Source organism: Asterias amurensis, chromosome 5, assembly GCF_032118995.1.
Source record: "Asterias amurensis chromosome 5, ASM3211899v1".
Classification (NCBI taxonomy): domain Eukaryota; kingdom Metazoa; phylum Echinodermata; class Asteroidea; order Forcipulatida; family Asteriidae; genus Asterias; species Asterias amurensis.
The window spans coordinates 15,740,796-15,761,913 of record NC_092652.1 but is presented as its reverse complement, the minus strand read 5'-3'; the positions used below and the strand labels follow the sequence as shown (position 1 = coordinate 15,761,913).

Genomic DNA, 21,118 nt, shown 5'->3' with positions numbered 1-21,118 from the left:
GTATTTTTCTTATCGCTTTTTAGTGTTTTTTCTTGTAATTGTATATAGCCATTGTCTGTTTTTTAAATGTTTTTAATGTGTCAATGTTTTACTGTATGCGAGCATTTGAATTACCCTTTTTTGGGATCTAATAAAGATTAGTGTATTATTGTATTGTATGTATTGTATTGAAGTTGCGAGATAATAATGAAAGAAAATACACCCTTGTCACACGAAGTCGTGTTCTTTTAGATCGTTGATTTCGAGTCCTCAAATTCTAAATCTGAGGTCTCGAAATCAAATACGTGGAAAATGTCACTTCAGAGGGAGCCGTTTCTAACTATGTTATATATTATCAACCTCTCCCCATTACTCGTCCCAAGTAAGGTTATATGCTAATAATTATTTTGAGTGATTACCAATATAGTGCTGCCATATTTCAATGGAAGTTTCTTTTCATTATTGAAAAATTAGAAAGTTAAAGGGGAAAACAACAAACAGCCATCTATTGTTAAAGTTTTCTTCATCGGCGATTTTGTTATGCAACTTGTAGTTTGGGCAGAGACACTTGTTAGCACTATATTGTTTCTTCTTGTTGACAGAAAACACTCAAGCGTTAAATTGCTTCTCTTGGTATCCATATGACATCAACCACACGGTGTTAATTTCACCAACTAAACACCACGTCAGTATTGTCACATAACAAAAGTACAATCAATTTAATACCCCAGTGTTTTGCAGTGTGGGGAAAGACACATTTCCCAATATTCATCAGAAAGACAAAATTTGTTTACATTGCGATAGACTTGCGATCCAACACATCGAGACAGGAATTTCTTTGTTTTGTGAAACTTGGAGAAGGTAGAGTAAATCTTGGCGTAAATTGCGAGAGCTTCATCGATGGACTCCGCATAGTGGCACTTTTTGGTGCCGCAATTCTCATCCTGGCAATGACAAAAAAAAAGTTTATTATTATACATAATAATATAAAGAACAAGAAGAAATGGAATATCAGTGTTTCATACGAGGAACTGACTTTATAGCATGGATAGTTGGATGCATTTGAGATGCCAGTGTAGTAGTTAGATCAGAAATGAAAATCACCGACACTTGTTTTGTATACGATGAGAGAGGGTAGATGGCCTTAACTTCCAATCAGAACCGGAACTTCTTCAGAGGTATAAAACAAGTACAAACAAACACATATCCATTAATATAGAAAAAGAGAGGGGGAAGGGATTCAGGGAAGAGCCAGTAACTGGGACGCTGTACTATTAAAAATGACGTCACTAAATGTTCCAAAGGAGTACAGTGCCGCCCACGCTTTCTAGGTCTAGTTCATTAATAACGAAAGGAAAATGAAACCAACCGTTAGCAGTTTTATTCATTCACGGAAGTCCTTGAAAGTTTGTTTTGTTGTCCAAGGTCTTTGTCGGTTATGTCCTGAATGATTTTTGTGATTTTTGTTGTATGGCACTCCCTAACGAAAGCTGAGCTTAATTGACTGTACCCCCATTCCTAAATCTTTGAATCACTTTGTTTGCGTTGTATTTATTATTTACCGAGGCTACCATCTTTTGGCTGAACGTGAATTACTAAGGGAATCAATGTGTGGTGAAGAGGTTTTCAACTAGTGGTTTAAGCCCAGCGAGGCCTGGTTCTTGGTAACTTTACCGAGACGAAGTCGAGGTAAATTATCAAGAGCCAGGCTTCGGCGGGTTAAACCACTAGTTGAAAACCGATTAAACACACTACGATTCCCATTCATAAATACCTTTTCAATCAGAAAAATCAACACTTTTTGGTCAAAAAAGTAAAATAAATGCAATTGTTCAATGATTCCTTTCAACACAACACCCCTCCAGCTATGAAATGGTAAGGCCCTCGGGTAAACAACTCCTTATAAGGGGATGCTGTGCGCGTCCCACTTTCACTTAAAAGTCTTATCTTCAATCAATGCATCATTCCAGTGCTAAAAAAATGGAAAAGAAACTGAGAGCCACAGAAAGAGCAATGGAGAGGATCATGGTCTAGGAGTTACAATAAAGGACAGGGTCAGAAAAGAGGACTTACGAAAGAAAACAAATGCTTGGGACATAATACAGGAATTAAAAACAAAGATTGAGGTGGGCAGGCCACCTTGCAAGACGCCATGACAAAAGATGGACACACTGAATTACGGAAAGGACCCAAAGAATTCACGTACGAGACGTAGAGGCAGACCAAGCAGACGTTGGATGGACGACATCACAGAATTCGGAACCGTCACATGGATGCGTCAAGCACAGGGAAGGTCGAGGTGGAATGATGATGATATTAATTTTATGTTCTGAATAGACCTTATGCACATGATGTCATTTCAGTAGGGCGCCCTCACCTACAGGTCAAAAGGAGGTTGTTCATTGGCCAATCCTGCGCGTCGCGCGTACAAATCTGTGCGTTTCGATTGTTTCGTCACCGTTTTTCCACTAAGATGGCCGCTGGATTACGTCAATGCATAAGGTCTATAAGAAATGCACTTTTAGAGCTGCGTCAACCCAATACCTTCATTTCCGATAGCATCCCTGTATGGGTGAAGACCCTACACGGATATTTGGACCACTCATCATTTCCCTCGTCGTCTCCCAGAGTCTTCTCGGGCTGGACGACATGGAGCTCCAGTAACCTAAATTGAACGTCCTCGTCCGGCTCAGGTTGTGCTGGATCCTTAAAAATGAAAATGTATCAGTTTTCTCGGTCAATTCCAGCAACAATGAATTACATTTTACATCACATTCAAATTCACGCTTTGCCACCCAATGTTTAAAATGGTACTGAAAAAGCATAAATGGAACAAACTGGCTTCAATGGGGACCTTTTGACGCATGCAATGGAAGTTAACACGGAGTCTGCTGCCACCTAGCGTTCAAAAGTCTCACATAAAGGGCATCCATTAAAACAAAATCCAAACAACACCAAACTTTAACACCGGAAAACAAAAATGATGTTAACGTTCAACGTTGTGTCTAAGGAACAACAATAGAAATGTCCGTATTTCTTGTACTAATACCTATCGACAGGAAGTAGGTCTACTTTCCAAGTTATCGACGAGTTGACTTTGTGAAATGAACACATGAAATAGACAGACTATACATTAAAATATTTTCTTGGTTCTATACTAAGGCCTACCAAAAAGTTCCTTAATAATGTCTTTACCATGAAAGTTTGTATTATCTAATTGTTTGAAAAAATACATACAACTTTTGTTGCGTTTTTGTTCTTCTTCTAAGAAGTGTCACTCCTTTATTCCGACATTCCTTTATTCCGACACCCCTCGTGATTTGCATGCAAGGGTTGGATTAGGGTTAGGGGAACCGGTTCGGTTTGTTGTTTGGGTGGGGAATAGTCAAACACAGTTGGGTGTTGTAACAGGTGTGTCGTTTACAGGTGTGTCGGAACAGGTGTGTAAACTGTCAATAATAATATGACGCTCCAGCAGATCCTTGCCACGTGCTTGGAGAATAGCAGATAAACGCACAACTGCACACTACGATAACGTATGTGCATTTTGAGTTCCGTCCGATTTGTTCTATTTCACGATGCGTGTATTCGATATTGCAGCACAGTTCGAACAAGGAACATACTAAATTATGCCGCCAGCTCGTCTAAAAAATTAGCACTGCACAACAAGTCACTGTTACCTCAAACAAGCTGAACCAAAAAATAGGTGTAATATAATAATATCATATGAAAGTCTTATCTAGCTCATGTATCTACAAAGCAGTAGGTACTCAACGTGCTGAGTATATCAAACTTTCAGAAAGGTAGGGGATGAATTCTGAGACCCAATTATTTAGCACCTTATAAGGGTTACAATGTGCTACTGCGCATTCAGCAGCCACAGCCAGGAACACCGGGGCGAACCCCTTCTCTTTTCGATAAGTGCACTGGGTTATTTTACATGCGTAACACGACACATGGGACCAGCGGCTTTACGTCCCACCCGAAGGACGAAAACAATAATGAATGTATTTCGTTCGTGCAAAAGTCAGAAAACTTTCATTCATTGAAAGATGGAATGTTCCATTGCCTCGATGAAAAAAAGATACCATCACTCAACTCTTTCAAATAATTATTCGCACCAGTGCACTCACATGCATTTACTTTTCATGGAACATTTTCCCACGCATATGCCAACTTAAAGCAGTATTGAATGGTCGTTTTGTAGTTGTGTTTTCATATGCATGGAAACCATGCACACGTTGAAAAGATTGGTTTTGTGTTTTTAACAACAAGCCTTGGGCCATGAAACTGATACCCAGCTGCGGTGAATGGGCTTTGGAAACATACGCTGAGCTAGTTATTATTTTTGTGTAAACCCATTTATTAAAGTATTTCTGTGACGTCACTCTGTTGTTGAAAGTATAGATTGTTTTGTGAATCGACATTAAATTGTAGTCTTTTCGAACTGAATTATAACATGACTTGAAACAAATGAGGCCGAAATCGTGTTATCTTTGACTTTACAAAAACATTTTCCAGTTACAAAAATTCGCTTTGGTAACACACTATTGATCCAAACTGACATTGTATGTTGCAAGCACGAACAAGTGGGACGGTGATATTATAATTTAAGGTATCTCCAATTTCAATTCATTGAAACTGTTTTAATCAATGGGGGAAATATTTTAAGGCTTTACTGAATTGTTCAGTGTCATTTGTTATTTTGAAAAACATTGCAAATCCCGGTCAACTTCTGGTGACTCACCCTGTAATGCTCTTCACCCTATTATTATCACACTGCCGATCAGCCAAAATACTCAGTTTTCAAGAACAAATCTACCAAATTAGTGAATGCTACTAGTATTAGCCTAAGACTATACCTGAAATGCGGCACTTTTTGCTATGTCATAGAGGTGCTCTGGAAAGCCAGGCGCGGCAGGGTCACCCCATTTCCACACACTGAAAAAAAAATCACAAAAAGAAATCACCTCTAATATTATGACTGTCTATTGAAAAACAAACAAACCAGCATATAACTGTTTGGTTTTAACAGTAAATATAATATTTACAATTATAAAGTTTACAGATGCTTGGTGTACTGTTTCATTCGTCCATGCTATATATTTATATAAAAAATATATGCATTATACCTTGAAGCCATTGGACACTTTTGGTAAATAGTATTGTCCAAAGTCCACACTTCGTATATCACAACTTATATAAAACAACAAACCTGTGAACATTTTAGGCTCAATTGGTCATCGGAGTCGGGAAAAATAACGGGAAAACCCACCCTTGTTTCCGCACGTTTCGCCGTCTCATGACATGTATTTAAAATAAATCCGTAATTCTCGATATCGAGAATTGATATTGTTTAAACGTTTTCTCAAAAAGTAAAGTATTTCATGGAATAATATTTCAAGAGAAGTCTTTCACTATTACCTTCTGTAAACCCTGTAAAGTATTTGTAAATCTGTGAACTTTAAAACAAAATTATGTTCCGAAAGTGTCCAATGGCTTTATTAAGGCAGTGGACACTATTGGTAGTTACTCAAAATAATTATTAGCATAAAACCTTTATTGTTTAAGAGTAATGGGGAGAGGTTGATAGTACAAAACATTGTGAGAAACAGCTCCCTCTGAAGTGACGTGGTTTTCGAGAAAGAAGTAATTTTCCACAAATTTGATTTCGAGACCTCAGATTTAGAACTTGAGGTCTCGAAATCAAGTATCTGAGAGCACACAACTTCGTGTGACAAGGGTGTTTTTTTCTTTCATAATTTTCTCCCAACTCCGATGACCAATCGAGCTCAAATTTTCACAGGTTTGTTATTTTATGCATTTGTTGAGATACACCGGGTGAGAAGACTGGTCTCTGACAATTACCAATAGTGTCCATGCCTTTAAGTACATTACTTACCTGTTTGCAGCATCACTCATTTTCAATGCTCATTGTACACTTGAAGGACAGGTGTACTGGTCTGATGTTGAACAGCCGGCTGAGTGCGCAACTGGTGACATTCTGCTTTATATACCCGTAAAGCGAAAGTACACCTTTCGATAGGTCACGTGTCTTGTACACGGAAGCGTTAAAGGGATATTGAGAGAAGAGAGAGTCATATGAACAAGTATCAGTCATTATGCAGGCTATTCTGCAGCACACACATCATCCGTTCCTTTTTATCTGCAAAATAATCATGGGGATTCGTGCGTGACCTCGTTATGAATATTTAATTTGTCAAAAGGGCTTCTGGAATTCAGTCTTTTTCGGCCTTTTTGAAAAGTAAAAAAAAACAATAGTGCACCAGTAAATTGAAACGAAGAGCATATCCGTCGTTTTGTACGAAAACAAATCGGTCTTTTCATATCGAGGTCGTGCACGAATACCCGTATAATTTTGTGCAGATAATTCAGGATTTGACCCACTTAACGTTTATTACCCTTGCCAAATCAGTTATACTTTGATACGTCAAATACAAGTAATTTTATTATACCTTGAATTATTTATATTTATTCATTATTACGAGAGGTATAAATAATGTCTTTCTCTATCCCAATAAGTTCTAAAAGCGTTTCGCAGTCTTGCACTTGGCATTCATTAATGCTACTCTCACAATAGGGAGAATATGCTAGCGAATGTGCTGACGAACGGAAATATTTAACAATCGCTCAAACTTCGTAACATTCGCCACAAATTCACTACTACGTTAACAAGTCATTCTTCACCTCCTTTTTTTATTATTTATTGTTGCTGTTTTAATGTATACGGTTCATGTATGTTTTGTGCTATTTTTAATACTGTATTTTAATGTGCAAATCGAGAAAGTGATTTTCTTGCTCGGCATGATGCTACTCTTACACTATGGAGAATATGCTAGTGAATGTGCTTACGAACGGAAATATTTAACATTCGCTCAAACTTATCAACATTCGCCACAAAGTCACTACGTTCACAAGTCATTCTCCACCTCCTTACGAAGATCGGTCACTTTATGCTGCTCTCACACGGCGAATATGCTAGCGAATGTGCTATCGGAAGGAAATATTTGACAATCGCTCAAACTTCGCAGCATTCGCCGGGTCTCCGTAAGCGTTGGTAACAAATTCGGAACGTTCACAAATTATTCCCCACCTCCTTACGTCGATCGCTCAATTTACAAACCGGTTTGTTAATTTCAGCGAATGTTGCGAAGACGGTCACTCGGCGTGATTTTCGTAAGCATTGGTAACGTTGGTAAAGCGTGCGTAAGCGTTTGCAACGTTCGTAAAGGCATTGGCAAGCGTTGGTAAGCATTCGTAATGTACTCGTAAGATATTGGTAAGGAGTGGGCAGACCGAGGTCGATCGAGGGGTGAGACCGAGCTGAAAATATTCACTATCCAACCGCCATGTTGGACAAATTCAAATATTCATGTTCAAATATTCATGTTCGCAAGAACATTCGCCATTCGGTGAGAGCGGCAATACGAAGCGCTTCCGTACATTCAGCGAACGTTGTGAAGACGGTACTTCGCCATCGATTTGCGTAAGCATTTGGTAAGCCATTGGTAAGCCATTGGTACTGTTAGTAAAGCGTACGTATTTTTCGTAAGATATTGGTAAGGAGAGGTTAAAGGATGGCCGAGAACATATTCACTATCAAATCGCAACTTTTGGGCGAATTGATCGCGAATTTAAAAAATTCATAATTTATTCGCAAGATACTCGCCCAAGTGTGAGAGTAGCATTAGGAATAAAAAAATCGAATCTAATCTAATCTTACGAAGATCGGTCAATTTAGTGATGTGGTTGCAGCTGACAAACATAAACTCGGACCAATCAAAACACGGATATGGAAAGCTTACTTTTGGTCGTGGGCATGATGGCGTCCACATGTGTATTTCGTCGCGTACATGTACTACATACAGTACATGTACTACTTACAGTACATGTACTACGTACAGTACATGTAGGCCTACTTGCATGTAATAGGTGCGTTCGTTTGGCTTACGGCGGAAGACTGAAACCGCCACACCGGTACGTTCGAATAGCTTTGACTTCCAGGGGCTCACCCGAGTCAGCCCCATCCCCCAGCAGTGCACTGCTTGTGGGGTGGACCACCCGATGTGCATGGCGTCACAGCGAGAGGGCGAGTGTGATCGTTCGATAGCTCTTGTCATCAGGGGCTCCCCCGAGTGAGCTCTGCGGGTCGACCCAGAGAAGCTTATCGAACGCACCAAATATTTGTAAGTAGGATTTGACTGCGTATTTTCGTGTGCCATGAATGTAGGTGAAAGGTGATCATGGACGGGGATCGACCTAGGCTATGGGGCCACTCTGTGGCGTTATTCACGAGCCCGGAAGTGTGACGTCAGATGTTCAGGCTGTTAATATATACTTAGACTGGACCTGCAAGAAGCCACCAATTTCAACAGATAAACGTTCCATGGCAGCAAACAAATTTCTGTGGTGGGTTTTGGTCGTCATATTATATTCCTCACAAATTCGAAATTTATGTGGAATAATGCAGTTCCAAACGTCACAAACACATACGTAACACAACAGTGCAAAATAAAATGCCCGTTATCCTCCACGTTGTCCAGGATTTTTGGATTTTAAAATAAGAGGACTTAATTTGTTTTGATACATAATAACTAACCTACATCTCATAATTTCGACTTAATAATAAGACAAAATATAATTATGATAAACATGAATAATCAAAAAATTTGTTGTATTTGACCTATTAAACTATGACGTATTTGCTTGAGTCATAATTATGATTTTTACAAAGTCATAATTATGAGAAATCATCATGTGTTTTGCTATTTATTTTACTATCTCTTCCCTTCTTCTCACAGTGTCCCTTTAACGCTTCCGTGCAAGACAGGTGACCTATCAAAAAATGAACTTGTACTTCCTTGTTCGGGAAGTAATTGAGCGATGCCATTTAAATAGTTAATTGTACTTCCCCTGGCTTTGCGTTTAAAGGCATTTGACACAGTTGGTAATATAACTCAAAATAATTGTTAGCATAAAAAAAACTTACTTGGTAAAGAGCAATGGAGAGATGATGATAGTTATAAAACATTGTGTGAAACGGCTCCCTCTATAAAAAGTAACGTAGTTTTTGAGAAAGAGGTAATCTCTCATTCATAAAATAAAAGACTTCAGCTGGAGCATTTTACGGTGCAGCTAAAAACAAACAAAGTAATAAGGTAAGTTATTCTTTTGTCATTCTCTTGCAATCTCGATGGCCGAAATGAGCTAAAATTTTCACTGTTTTGTTGGGATACACCAAGTGAGAATACTAGTCTTCGACAATAAAACCAGTAGTGTACAGTGCCTTTAAAGACACTGGACACTATTGATAATTGTAGAAGACAGTCTTCTCACAACTTGTGTATCTCAACATATGCATAAAATAACAAACCTGTGAAAAGATGAGCTCAATTGGTCGTCGGAGTTGCGAGATAACTAATGAAAGAAAAAACACCCTTGTCCCACGAAATTATGGCTTTCAGATGCTTAATTTCGGGACCTCAAGTTCTAAACTTGAGGTCTCGAAATCAAATTCGTGAAAAACTACTTCTTTCTCGAAAACTACGTTACTTCAGAGGGAGCCGTTTATCACAATGTTTTATACTATCAACCTCTCCCCATTACTCGTTACCAAGTGAGGTTTTATGCTGATAATTATTTTGAGTAATTACCAATAGTGTACACTGCCTTTAAAGCATAGTTTCAGCAGTTCCGCATTCAACCTGTTGACCATCAGACGTCACTGAGCCACTATAACCTTCACTTATCAGTTGCTGTCTTTCCTGTGTACAATGAGCATCGAAAATGAGTAAGGCTGAAAACAAGTAAGTACTGTGTGTATGTTTAAAGCATTATTTTGTTATTGCATTGACGAAGGAAACCATTACATCAAGCAAATCTGGTTTTAACTGCACAAACTATATAGTCCTACTGGCATGGTTATTTGTAGCCCGACGTCTTTCTAGGGCTAGGGTATTAATTTTCAATCTTTAAAGGCAGTGGACGACACTATTGGTAATTACTCAAAATATTTATCAGCATAAAACCTCACTTGGTTTCGGAGAGGTTGACAGTACAAAACATTGTGAGAGACGGCTCCCCCTGAAGTGACGTAATTTTTGAGAAAGAAGCAGTTTTCCACGAATTTGATTTCGAGAGTGTGATTTATTTTTGTGATTTGTTTCCCAGTGTGTGGAAATGGGGCGACCCTGCCGCGCCTGGCTTTCCAGAGCACTTCTATGACATAGCAAAAAGTGCCGCATTTCAGGTATAGTCTTAGAATAAAAGCTTCAATTGAGTTGATTTGTTTTTGTTGTTGTACACTGCAGTATTTCGGCTGCTCATATACTTTAAATCACCAGTGCCATCGGTCTGGCACAATAATGTATAGAAAGCATTTGTGTTTATACTGGTACCGAAATTGGTACTAACAGCCTAGTAGTATTTACTTATTGCATAGATTGACCTCTGGAAAAAAATATTACACTCTGTTTTCGCTTGATTGGTTTTTGTTGAGTCAACCACCAGCCTAAAATACCTAAAACGTGACGTACAGTATGAAGGGATATTTTATGTACAACATCCAGGGGTGTACCACATTTACAAACTTATTCACATAGCAGCCTGTGCTTTTATACTAAGTGATAAAAATATTCACTTAAACTTCACATTCATTTCAACTTTCGGCAGGTCAGCCAAATGTAGTTTTTTCTTCTTCTAATGATGCATATAGGGGCCTGCCCCAGTTAAAAAAGACCCCGAAAATATGTTTTTTCCCAAACTGACTTGCTGCCTGTTTTTATGAGGCACTCTCCTAATTTCAAAGCGAAATATGAACAGCTTTAAAGCCTTAATTTATAAAATCTCCTCAAAAGTTGAAACACAGAACCCTCGGGCTTTGAAAGAACTTTACAGTTCCACATGATATTTTCTACTTGCGTGACCCTAAAACGTCATCATAAAAAAATGCGGGTTTACAAACAAAATATAATAAGCTTGGTGCATGTTTCAAAACTTTGTCGAATATTATTCCATGAGTTCCATGCCGTGCGATATCACACGGCAACGACGCTGCCAGTTTTAAATGGCCGTTTAAGAACTCGTTTCCACCCTTTTAATCCCTAAGTGAGTGATCGGCCAATAAGAAAAATGCGTGACTTTAAATACGTTGTAACATTTGAATTCATTGTTGCTGGAATTGAACGAGAAAACTGTTATATTTTCATTTTTAAGGATCCAGCACAACCTGAGCCGGACGAGGACGTTCAATTTAGGTTACTGGAGCTCCATGTCGTCCAGCCCGAGAAGACTCTGGGAGACGACGAGGGAAATGATGCGTGGTCCAAATATCCGTGTAGGGTCTTCACCCATACAGGGATGCTATCGGAAATGAAGGTCTGTGTTCAAGACGCTCTAAAACTTTACAAGTGCGTTTTTAGTAAGGGAATCAATGTCTGGTGAAGAGGTTTTCAACTAGTGGTTTAATTCCTCGCGTAAACAACTCCTTATAAGGGAATGGGGTCGCGCGTATCGCGTGATGTGGCACAATTACGTTTTCAGCCGTTGCTCTCGAACAATAGGAATTAAGAAACTGTCTTATAAGAACAGGTGCAAGGTCGCGTGTCACGTCCATGAATTAACACTTTTTACCGGTCATTAACAAAAGGTTTATGCACACCCACGTGACGCGCTCTCCACTTTATGAATATAAAATAAATGTTGCATATCATGATTCATCACACAAATACTAATAAATGCTTTTGCAAAACAGTAGTTCTATACGCAACGGTGACCGGTGTCCAAGGGAAGGAAATCAGTACTTATAACTTCAAACGGTTGGTTTGAATCTCCGTCCTAGGTCAATGACCTAGAACCAGTAACCGGGGCTCTGTACTCCTTTGAAACATTAGTGACATTTGTGGTTTGTGCTGGTACGAATTGAAGATGTCAAGTTGTTTTTTAAAGGCGTTCAGTGCCCCCGGTTATCGGTTCAAGGTTTGACCTGAATATCCGTAAACAAACAAGGTATTGTTGTTGATTGTCATCTACAAAGGAGTACAGTACACCTGATCTTGAATGCACCCAACTATCAAATGTTACAAAGTCAGTTTCTTGTAAAAAATACTTATATTCCCTGGTTGATATTTTTCTTTTTATTCTTTATATTATTATGTATAATAATAAACTTTTTTTTTGTCATTGCCAGGATGAGAATTGCGGCACCAAAAAGTGCCACTATGCGGAGTCCATCGATGAAGCCCTCGCAATTTACGCCAAGATTTACTCTACCTTCTCCAAGTTTCACAAAACAAAGAAATTCCTGTCTCGATGGGTTGGATCACAAGTCTATCGCAATGTAAAAACCTTCTGGTCTTTTTAATGAACTTTTTGAAATTGTCTTTCCCCACACTGCAAAATGATCAAACTCTTGTTATGTGACAACACTGACATGGTGTTAGTTAACTTTTTGTTGGTGAAATTAACACTGTGTGGTTGTTGTCTCTTGGATACCAAGAGAAGCAATTTAACGCTGGGGTTTTTGCAGTTCATTGTCAAAATGTAAAGACATAATGTTAACAAGGTTCTCTTTAACTATAACTATGCTTTTCGATGAGTTACAACACAAATACCAGCAAAAATTGCAAAAGAATCTGCAAAAAGAACAAAAGAGTATTATAAGTTATTTTTATAGTTAGGGTTTAAACAAAGAAAAATTGCCCGGAGCAGGACTTGAACCAACAATCTCCATAATATGAACGTAGTTGCGCTGTACCAACTGAGCTGTCCAGCCCCCTGTGTTGTCTCCTTTAGTCAAAATCTCTGTTTGTGTGTGCCAGTCAGAAGCTGTATTACCATTTTGTCTCAAAAAAGGAGACCGCCAACACAGGGCTGGATAGCGTACTTGGTAGAGCGCCGGTTCGTTGATCCGGAGGTTTTTGGTTCAAGTCCCGCTCCAGTCATTTTTCTTTTATTCGAACCCAAACTATTTGAAACTTACCCAGTCAGTTACCCTTTGATGTTAACTACTTGATATTTAATTTTGTTCTTTGTAAACTTTGTGTTACATTCAACGAAGAGTACAAACAGCATTCAGCGCATGTTATGTTTGTAGTGTGAAAAGTCGTGGTTTGGTAGTGTGAAATAGTTGAGTCAACTCTTGAAACCAAGCCGGAATGGAAAACTCTTGTACACATGCATCAAAGTAGCTATGGTTGTTCATATTCTATTAATATGCCAAATACCAAAATATTTGCTAGTTATTTTACCAAAATGATGGTACCAGCTATGACATAACGTAGGTACTAGCCCATACAGTTAATTTAAACAACTAGTTGAAAACCGATTCAACACACTTTGATTCCCATTCATAAATACTATTTCGGTCAAAAACATCAACACTTTTTGGTCAAAAAGTAAAATAAATGCAAAAATTATATTGTTCAATGATTTCTTTCAACACAACACCCCTCCAGCTCTGAAATGGTAAGGCCCTCCGCCGCCCTCGGGTAAACAACTCCTTATAAGGGAATGCTGTGGGCGTCGCGCGTATCGCGTGATATGGCACAACTGTTTCTGCCGTTGCTCTCGACCAATATAGGAATGAAGAAACCGTCTTATAAGAACAGGTGCAAGCTCGCGTGTCACGCCCATGTTTCAACACTTTTTACTGGTCATAAACAAAGGTTTATAGACACCCACGTGACGCGCTCGCCACCAATAGGAATAGCGACACTGTCTGAGGTATTTATGAATATGCCATTATGTTGCCCGGGTTGGACATTGAGCTTGTAGGTCCGCTTCACTATGTGTAATTCAATGAACAACAAAAAACTGCAATATCAAGCAAAAACATCATCCGTTTGCCCTGGTGTTTCTTACAGTTGCGTAAAAAAAAAATGTTTTGTAATATCTTAAGAACCCATTGGGTTTCATATTATTTGTTTATGATAAAGGCAGTGGACACTATTGGTAATTACTATAATTATTAGCATAAAACCTTACTTGATTACGAGTAATGTGGAGAGGCTGATAGTAAAAAATGTTGTGAGAAACAGCTCCCTCTGAAGTGACACAGTTTTCGAGAAAGAAGTAATTTTCCACGAATTAGATTTCGAGACCTCAGAATTAGATTTTGATGTCTCAAAATCAACCATCTAAGCGCACACAACTTCGTGTGACAAGGGTGTTTTTCTTTCATTATTATCTCGCAACTTCGACGACCAACTGAGCTCAAATTTTCACAGGTTTGTTATTTCATGCAGATGTTGAGATACACCAAGTGAGAAGACTAGTCTTTGACAATTACCAATAGTGTCCACTGTCTTTAAGTCGGGCTTATGATTTTGTCAGCAAAGGCAGGGTTTACAAAAAATATAGTCGGGTAAACTTGTCCACAAAAATAGGCCTCATAGTTGCTCTTGTTTAATCAATTGTTCAAACTATTTACCATTTAGCAAGCTTTGGAGTCCGGTCTTCGAGATGGCCCTGCAATCTCAGATGAAGTTGCTCGCCTCATGGAGTACGTCTGGCGGGAGACCATTGGTGAGCTGCAGGAGTTGCTTAAGGTTTCGTACAGGAAAATTGGACTCGGAAGAGTGAGTTTTTGCTTTACCAAAAATGTTTCTAACACCCCGGTTACGATAGGCCCCTTCAGAGTCGCGCGAACTATAAAGAGATAAAGAGTGATTCTCGGTCGACCCAAAACAAAAAGGTATCAGGGAGGCAAACTTAAAATGACATTTCATGTACTTTGGCTCCTTAGAAGATATACATCTGCATGAAACCCAGATGCTCAAAAGACATTCCAAATGTCTTCCCTTATAGTCGATACCTTGGTCGGTTTTTTGAGATATCGCCCCCCCCCCCCCCCCCCCAAAAAAAAGTGAATAATGTTCATGCAGGAAGAATCATCACTGTAACAAAATAGGAATACACAATCTGAAACGGTCTCATTCGTAACCGCATTGCTTAGAAGTGAAATGTTTCTCAAAATGTTTTGTAACATCAAACGCTGTTGTAGGCTTCTATCCAAGCAAAGGCCAAATTCATTTTAAAGACACTGGACACTATTGGTAAATGTCCAAGACTAGCCTTCACAGTTGGTGTGTCTCAACATATGCATAAAATAACAAACATGTAAAAATTTGAGCTTGATTGGTCGTCGGAGTTGCGAGATAACTATGAAAGAAAGAAAAAACAGCCCTGTCGCATGAAATTGTGTGCTTTCAGATGCTTGATTTCGATCTCTCAAATTCTAAACATGAGGTCTCGAAATCAAATTTGTGGAAAATTTTCTCTTTCAAAAACTACGTCACTTTTATATGAGGGAGCCGTTTCTCGCAATGTTTTATACTACCAACCTCTCCCCATAACTCGTTAAAGTGAGGTTGTTTGCTGATAATTATTTTGAGTAATTACCAGTAGTGTCCACTGCCTTTAAAGCCATTATACACTTTCGGTACAGAAACAAAGAAAAAAGTTCACAAATTTACAAATAATTTAAAGGTTTTACAGAAGGTAATAATGAAAGACTTATCTTGAAATATTATTCCATGAAATGCTTTACTTTTGGAGAAAACTTTAAAACATTATCAATTCTCGATAGCGAGAATTACGGATTTATTTTAAACACATGTCATGACACGGCGAAACGTGGGGAAACAAGGGTGGGTTTTCCCGTTATTTTCTCCCGACTCCGATGACCGATTGAGCCTAAATTTTCACAGGTTTGTTATTTTATATATAAGTTGTGGTACACGAAGTGTGAGCCTTGGACAATATTGTTTACTGAAAGTGTCCAATGGCTTTAAGAATGATTACCAAACATAAACAAAAAACTTCCCTTTAACTCAATTAATGTAGGTTGAAAAAGCAGAAGGTGTACTATTGCAGATCAGGAAGAATCTCGAAAAGAATTCGGAGGAGGATGATAATGAAGAAAAACTATTCAATCTCAACAGGGAGTTCTATGAATTAATACCTTATAGGCCACGATATCAAGATTTTATAAGTCACAAACGAATAATCGCCACCAAACAAGAGCTGTGCCAGGTAAGTGTTGAAATCGTGTATATGGTGAAATGTTCAAAACTCCCTCAGGATTGAATCTGCATAAATCTGGCTGGGAATCGTGCATTATGTTGGCTTTGCAAAAGGGGCTGTTAGGTCAAATTCATTTTTTTTAATCCACTCTTTCGCCAGTTTGAACGGATCATGTACTTCATTTTCGAATTTGAATGAGAATCAATCAAAATGGCATGGACCGCACCTTAGGCTTTTGAAAAGTGCAAGTTTTCATTGTTCTTGTACAAAGCAATAAATGTTAATGTCCGATGACGTCACGTTTCCCTCTCAATAAGAGTATCAAATAAAGTAACAGTTTATAACACATATATAAGCTTCGAGCATTGTTATGCTTTAATTATTTCCTTGTATTACAGTTAATCAAAGATATAGTGAATGTAAGTGAGTCAACCGACTGGTCCCAACGCAGTAGTAGCCAAGCAAGGTATCACGCCATACAGTGTTTCATTAGCTACCTACCTCCAAATCATCCAGAGTTCGTGAAGATAAAAGCTTTCTTAATGGAAACGAAATCAAGGTAGGCATGCTCCCTTGTTTTGGGATAAGAATGATGGGAAATTTGTATTGAAATCGCCCATGAGGTGATCATGAATCAGGCCTCTTCGATGTGTGCGCTTTTAGTTTGTCAGTCTGTCAGTCTGTCAGTCTGTTAGTCTGTCAGTCTGTCAGTCTGTCAGTCTGTCAGTCTGTCTGTCAATCTGTCTGTCCGTCTGTCTGTCAGTCTGTCTGTCGGTCAGTCTGTCTGTCTGTCAGTCTGTCTGTCTGTCTGTCTGTTTGTCTGTCTGTCAGTCTGTCTGTCAGTCTGTCAGTCTGTCTGTCTGTCTGATTGCCTGTCTGTCTGTCTGTCTGTCTGTCTGTCTGCCTGTCTGTCTGTCTGTCTGTGTGTTTGTTTGTTTTTTTGTTTGTTTGAATGATCTACAAAGCAAGTGATCTCAGTAAACTCCAACAAAGGGATATAAACACCAAGCTGGCAACAGCCAGTCTCTCTCATTCAAACATTGGTTTAACGTCTATGGTTATGAATAACACAAATCAAGAAATTGTGATTCAGTAACTAGAAGACAATACTTATTCTAGTCATTGTGATATCAGCGGTTAGCTTGATAGGATTCTATTATGTTACTTATGATGAACAAGATTATAAGTCCCAATTCTATAGAAAGAAATAGTTCAAATGAAAAACAAATTATTAACAAGTCAAAAACTTTCACTAAAAATTCTTACCATAAAATCCCACCGGGATCCCGGTTGAGAATTATTCCGCCTTGAATCCCGGTTCTTCCGAATAAACTCACCTTGGATCTCGGTAAGAAACCGGAATAATTCTGAGATTTCCCTATCCCGGTAAGATCCCATCGGAAGCTTAGATTTCCCTATCCCGGTAAGAACCCATCGGAAGCTGAGATTTCCCTATCCCGGTAAGATCCCATCGGAAGCTGAGATTTCCCTATCCCGGTAAGATCCCATCGGAAGCTGAGATTTCCCTATCCCGGTAAGATCCCATCGGAAGCTGAGACTTCGGCTTATGGAGAGCTGTAAACATTGTGAGAAACGGCTCCATTTGAAGTAATGTAGTTTCGAGACCTCAGTATTAGATTTTGAGGTCTCGAAATCAAGCATCTGAAAGCACACAACTTCGTGGGACAAGGGTGTTTTTTTCTTTCATTATTATCTCCCAACTCCGAAGACCGATTGAGTTCGAATTTTCACAGGTCTGTTATTTTATGCATATGTTGAGATAAACCAAGTGAGAAGACTGTTCTTTGACAGTTACCAATTATGTCCAGTGTCTTTAAGGCTGTGGTCCGTATTTGGTTTGCAGTGAGGAACCTCTTGATATTAAGAGAATATTTGCCGCCACTCGAGGGATTGAAGAGGCATCATTTGACGGGACCATCGGTAACAACCAACTCCTCCTCCACGGATCAAGACCAGCCACTTTCCTTGGAATTCTCGCAAGGTAAATGTCAAGTAATAGCTATCGACAGAATTGTCAGACATAGTGGGGTAGTGTGATAGGGTGGAGCGTATTTGGGAATGGATTATGCACTGACTCCCTAATCAAAGGGCAAGTCTTTTGTGTATTTCATCATTGCTTTCAGATGTAAGGAGAAACAAACTCACGCAATGTTCGAATACGCGCGATGTTGACTGGTCTATCATTGTCCAGTCTCCACGTGCAGCACAGAATCAGACATTTGCATAATGGTACCCTCAAATAAGAAGAAAAATCATGACATTGTTCTCTCCGCTGGAAAACAACTATGCCCCCGTTTTATGACACCTTTGGTGAACAAATCCTGGCTACACCGAGGCCTGTAGTATTGGTTCTTGACGTTGCTAATTTGTTTGTATCCCTGGCTGCTTAATGTCACAAATTCAACACAAATTGTGATTGAAATATTACTTTACAGATGGGATTTTCATAGTTTTATTTATTTTAAGGCATCGTGCAATGTATGCGTATGTTGTACCTTTGTTTTAAAGATGACTAGTGATTCCAGTAATGATTGATTGATTAATTGATTGCCATGTAACAATAGTTTTGTCTGCCTATTGGAAGTTAATTAATGAGGTTTTGTTATGTCATGGGACACAGTGACACCATTTCCATGCTTGTCTTATACTTCCAGGGGTTTGTTGTTACCGAAGATTGTTGTTGAAGAGTACGGTGGTTCTCGTCGAGATGCCGGTCTCCTTGGTCAAGGCATTTATTTTGCCGACAGAGTAAGGTAGGACTTGTATGTGAGCCTTCTTTATTTGCATATTTTGGTTTTTGCTAACTTAAAACCCATAAAGAGCTGGCTTTGTTAAGGTACATGTAGGTTTGTTTTCATATTATGTTTACTGTATGGAACTTGTAAAAACGCAGGGTCTTACCAAAAAAATAAATAGAAAAGGAATGTTTATTCGAAGTAAGTGTAAAGGCCTATATTGTTGGATTCTATGATCTTTGTATCACTTAACTTTGTACTGATATTTCAATACAACCTTTAGAATTCAATATTTCAACATCATTTATTTCAAAGCATTATATAGCTCCAGAGGATCAACAGCTTTTGATGAACAAGCTATAGTAAGTCCACATTCTATGAAAAGAAACATTACAAAGGAAAACAAATTCTTAACAAAAATTCCCACTAACAAAAATCTAATTAAAAATTACCACCGGGATCCCGGCTGTGAATTTTCCCGCCAGGAATCCGGGTTCTTCCTAATGACCTAAACTAGGATCTTAGTTTGAAACAGGAATCCCTCTACCCCGGGAGGAATCCCAGATTAATTTTCTATTTTCTTTATACAGTAAGCTAAGCAATATGAAACTGGTCCAGGTGGAAAACGGAGCGGCTCTTTTGATTTGAATTTTTTCATCACAAAACACTACATTTTTAACGATCAAGATAAGCCGCGGTAGGACCTTTTAAATAGTCTCAGGGTCTAATTGCCTCCCTGAAAAAGGGTGCAAGGAAGTTAGTTTAAACCTGTATCATTTGTGTCACATATTGTCCATTGATTTGGACATGTAAAACTCCATTGTCATCTTCCATATTGCAGTACGGTTCACCAATACTCACCACCTAGTCAGCAAGCCTGTACCAGACTAATGGTTATCAACAAGGTTGCCTTGGGAAACGTCAAGGAGCTGTACAAGTTTGATATGACTCTCAATCAGGCACCAGAGGGGCACCATAGTACCCATGGGGTCAGCAGTCGTTCTGCACACCCAATAGAGTCCGAGTTTGAGGTACATTTTAGCCCTTCGATGAATATGCATGCACGCATGCGCACATACACTTTTGGTTGACAAACGCTATGTTATAATATTGTGATAAAATGTGATCATGATGGTTGAACATTATTCCATAATCCTACCCCAACAAAAATCCACATTTTTATTTATTAACACAGCAATTAAATACCAAAATGTTAATTCTCTTTTACACGAATCAGTTGTCCCAACCTCCAAGTTGAGTATTTCATTGTGTTTCCCAGTTACAATGCACAGAGGATGACGATCGTCATTGATATCCTAGACTGGATCAATGCAAACAAGTGGGCCAGGGGATGGGGTGTCAGTTGTCAGGTTTTTCAATGACATAAAGATTTTCCAAGTTTTGCCTGAAAACTTGGAAACTATACATCATAAGAGACGTTAAAGTTGCATCGGGGATCATTTCCTACAGTGGGTGTGTTAAAATAAAATTAAATCGGTAACTCAATCTGCCTGCTGGGGCAGTCAGCAGCCCTGCTGGTTTGTACAAGACCCGGTTAAGTCCACTGTCTGGGAAAAGGATTTACATGGAGATAACAGGTGTTAGTTGTCAGATGAAAAGGATGTTTGTTTCTGGCCCGTTTTTTTTTTGTCGGAGATTTCCTGTAGTTAAAGGCTGATTGAAAAAACACAACCAAACCAAGTGTTCAAAATCTGCGTAACATGTCTTTGCATCAGTATCAACACACTCCACACAGACACTATAATAAAACCATTCCAGACATCTGCGCTGAAAACTTTGAGTACGAATTAATCTTACCGTAACTACAGGATGATGAGTTTGTTGTATACGAGACGATCCAGCAATGTATGCGCTACCTTGTTGAGTTCACCCTGCCAGGAGAAACTGAGGTGGAGATACCTCTCTGTGAAACTCCTCAGATTGCAGAAGGACCGGAGGAGATGATCATCTTTAAACAAGTCGAGGAGGTTCAAAGTAGTGCTCCAACAACAATTGGTAATGTGTAAGACATCAGACAAAAGTCTACTTATCAACCTCGTATCCATGAGAGTTGATCGAGTTCGCTGCACAAATTTTTTCCCAGCACGCAGAGCACACAGACCTCAGTTTTCAATAACTTTTGGTTATGATTCAAGCTAGGTGTCAAATTACACGTATATAATGACCTTTTTATTTTTTTCTTTAACGAGAAACGGCCTTTACAACACACATAAATGGCGACTTCTAGGATAAAGGGGTGCGTTCCACTCGCGCAAACGTTGCCAACAGTTGCGCACGTTCGCCAACAATTGGAACGAGTTGTTCGCTGCCACTGTTGG

At 39.0% G+C, this 21,118-nt stretch overlaps 2 protein-coding genes across 2 annotated transcripts in view; one reads left to right on the top strand and one right to left on the bottom strand.

Moving 5' to 3' along the window:
- LOC139937410 (protein mono-ADP-ribosyltransferase PARP4-like) overlaps positions 1-5,933 on the bottom strand; it is a 38,176-nt gene extending 32,243 nt beyond the window's left edge. The window contains exons 1-4 of the mRNA XM_071932544.1: positions 5,882-5,933; positions 4,842-4,920; positions 2,524-2,685; positions 774-923 (exon numbers count right to left, since the gene is read on the bottom strand). Coding sequence (XP_071788645.1) covers positions 774-923; positions 2,524-2,685; positions 4,842-4,920; positions 5,882-5,901 — 411 coding nt within the window. The 5' untranslated portion in view covers positions 5,902-5,933. The remainder of the gene's footprint in view (positions 1-773; positions 924-2,523; positions 2,686-4,841; positions 4,921-5,881) is intronic.
- A 3,798-nt stretch (positions 5,934-9,731) lies between these two features.
- Positions 9,732-21,118, top strand: part of LOC139937280 (protein mono-ADP-ribosyltransferase PARP4-like) — a 35,692-nt gene continuing 24,305 nt past the window's right edge. Inside the window, exons 1-11 of the mRNA XM_071932382.1 lie at positions 9,732-9,806; positions 10,171-10,249; positions 11,215-11,376; positions 12,188-12,337; positions 14,436-14,576; positions 15,844-16,032; positions 16,422-16,582; positions 17,888-18,025; positions 18,699-18,797; positions 19,621-19,810; positions 20,609-20,795. Of these exons, the coding sequence (XP_071788483.1) occupies positions 9,787-9,806; positions 10,171-10,249; positions 11,215-11,376; positions 12,188-12,337; positions 14,436-14,576; positions 15,844-16,032; positions 16,422-16,582; positions 17,888-18,025; positions 18,699-18,797; positions 19,621-19,810; positions 20,609-20,795 (1,516 nt within the window). The 5' untranslated portion in view covers positions 9,732-9,786. The remainder of the gene's footprint in view (positions 9,807-10,170; positions 10,250-11,214; positions 11,377-12,187; positions 12,338-14,435; positions 14,577-15,843; positions 16,033-16,421; positions 16,583-17,887; positions 18,026-18,698; positions 18,798-19,620; positions 19,811-20,608; positions 20,796-21,118) is intronic.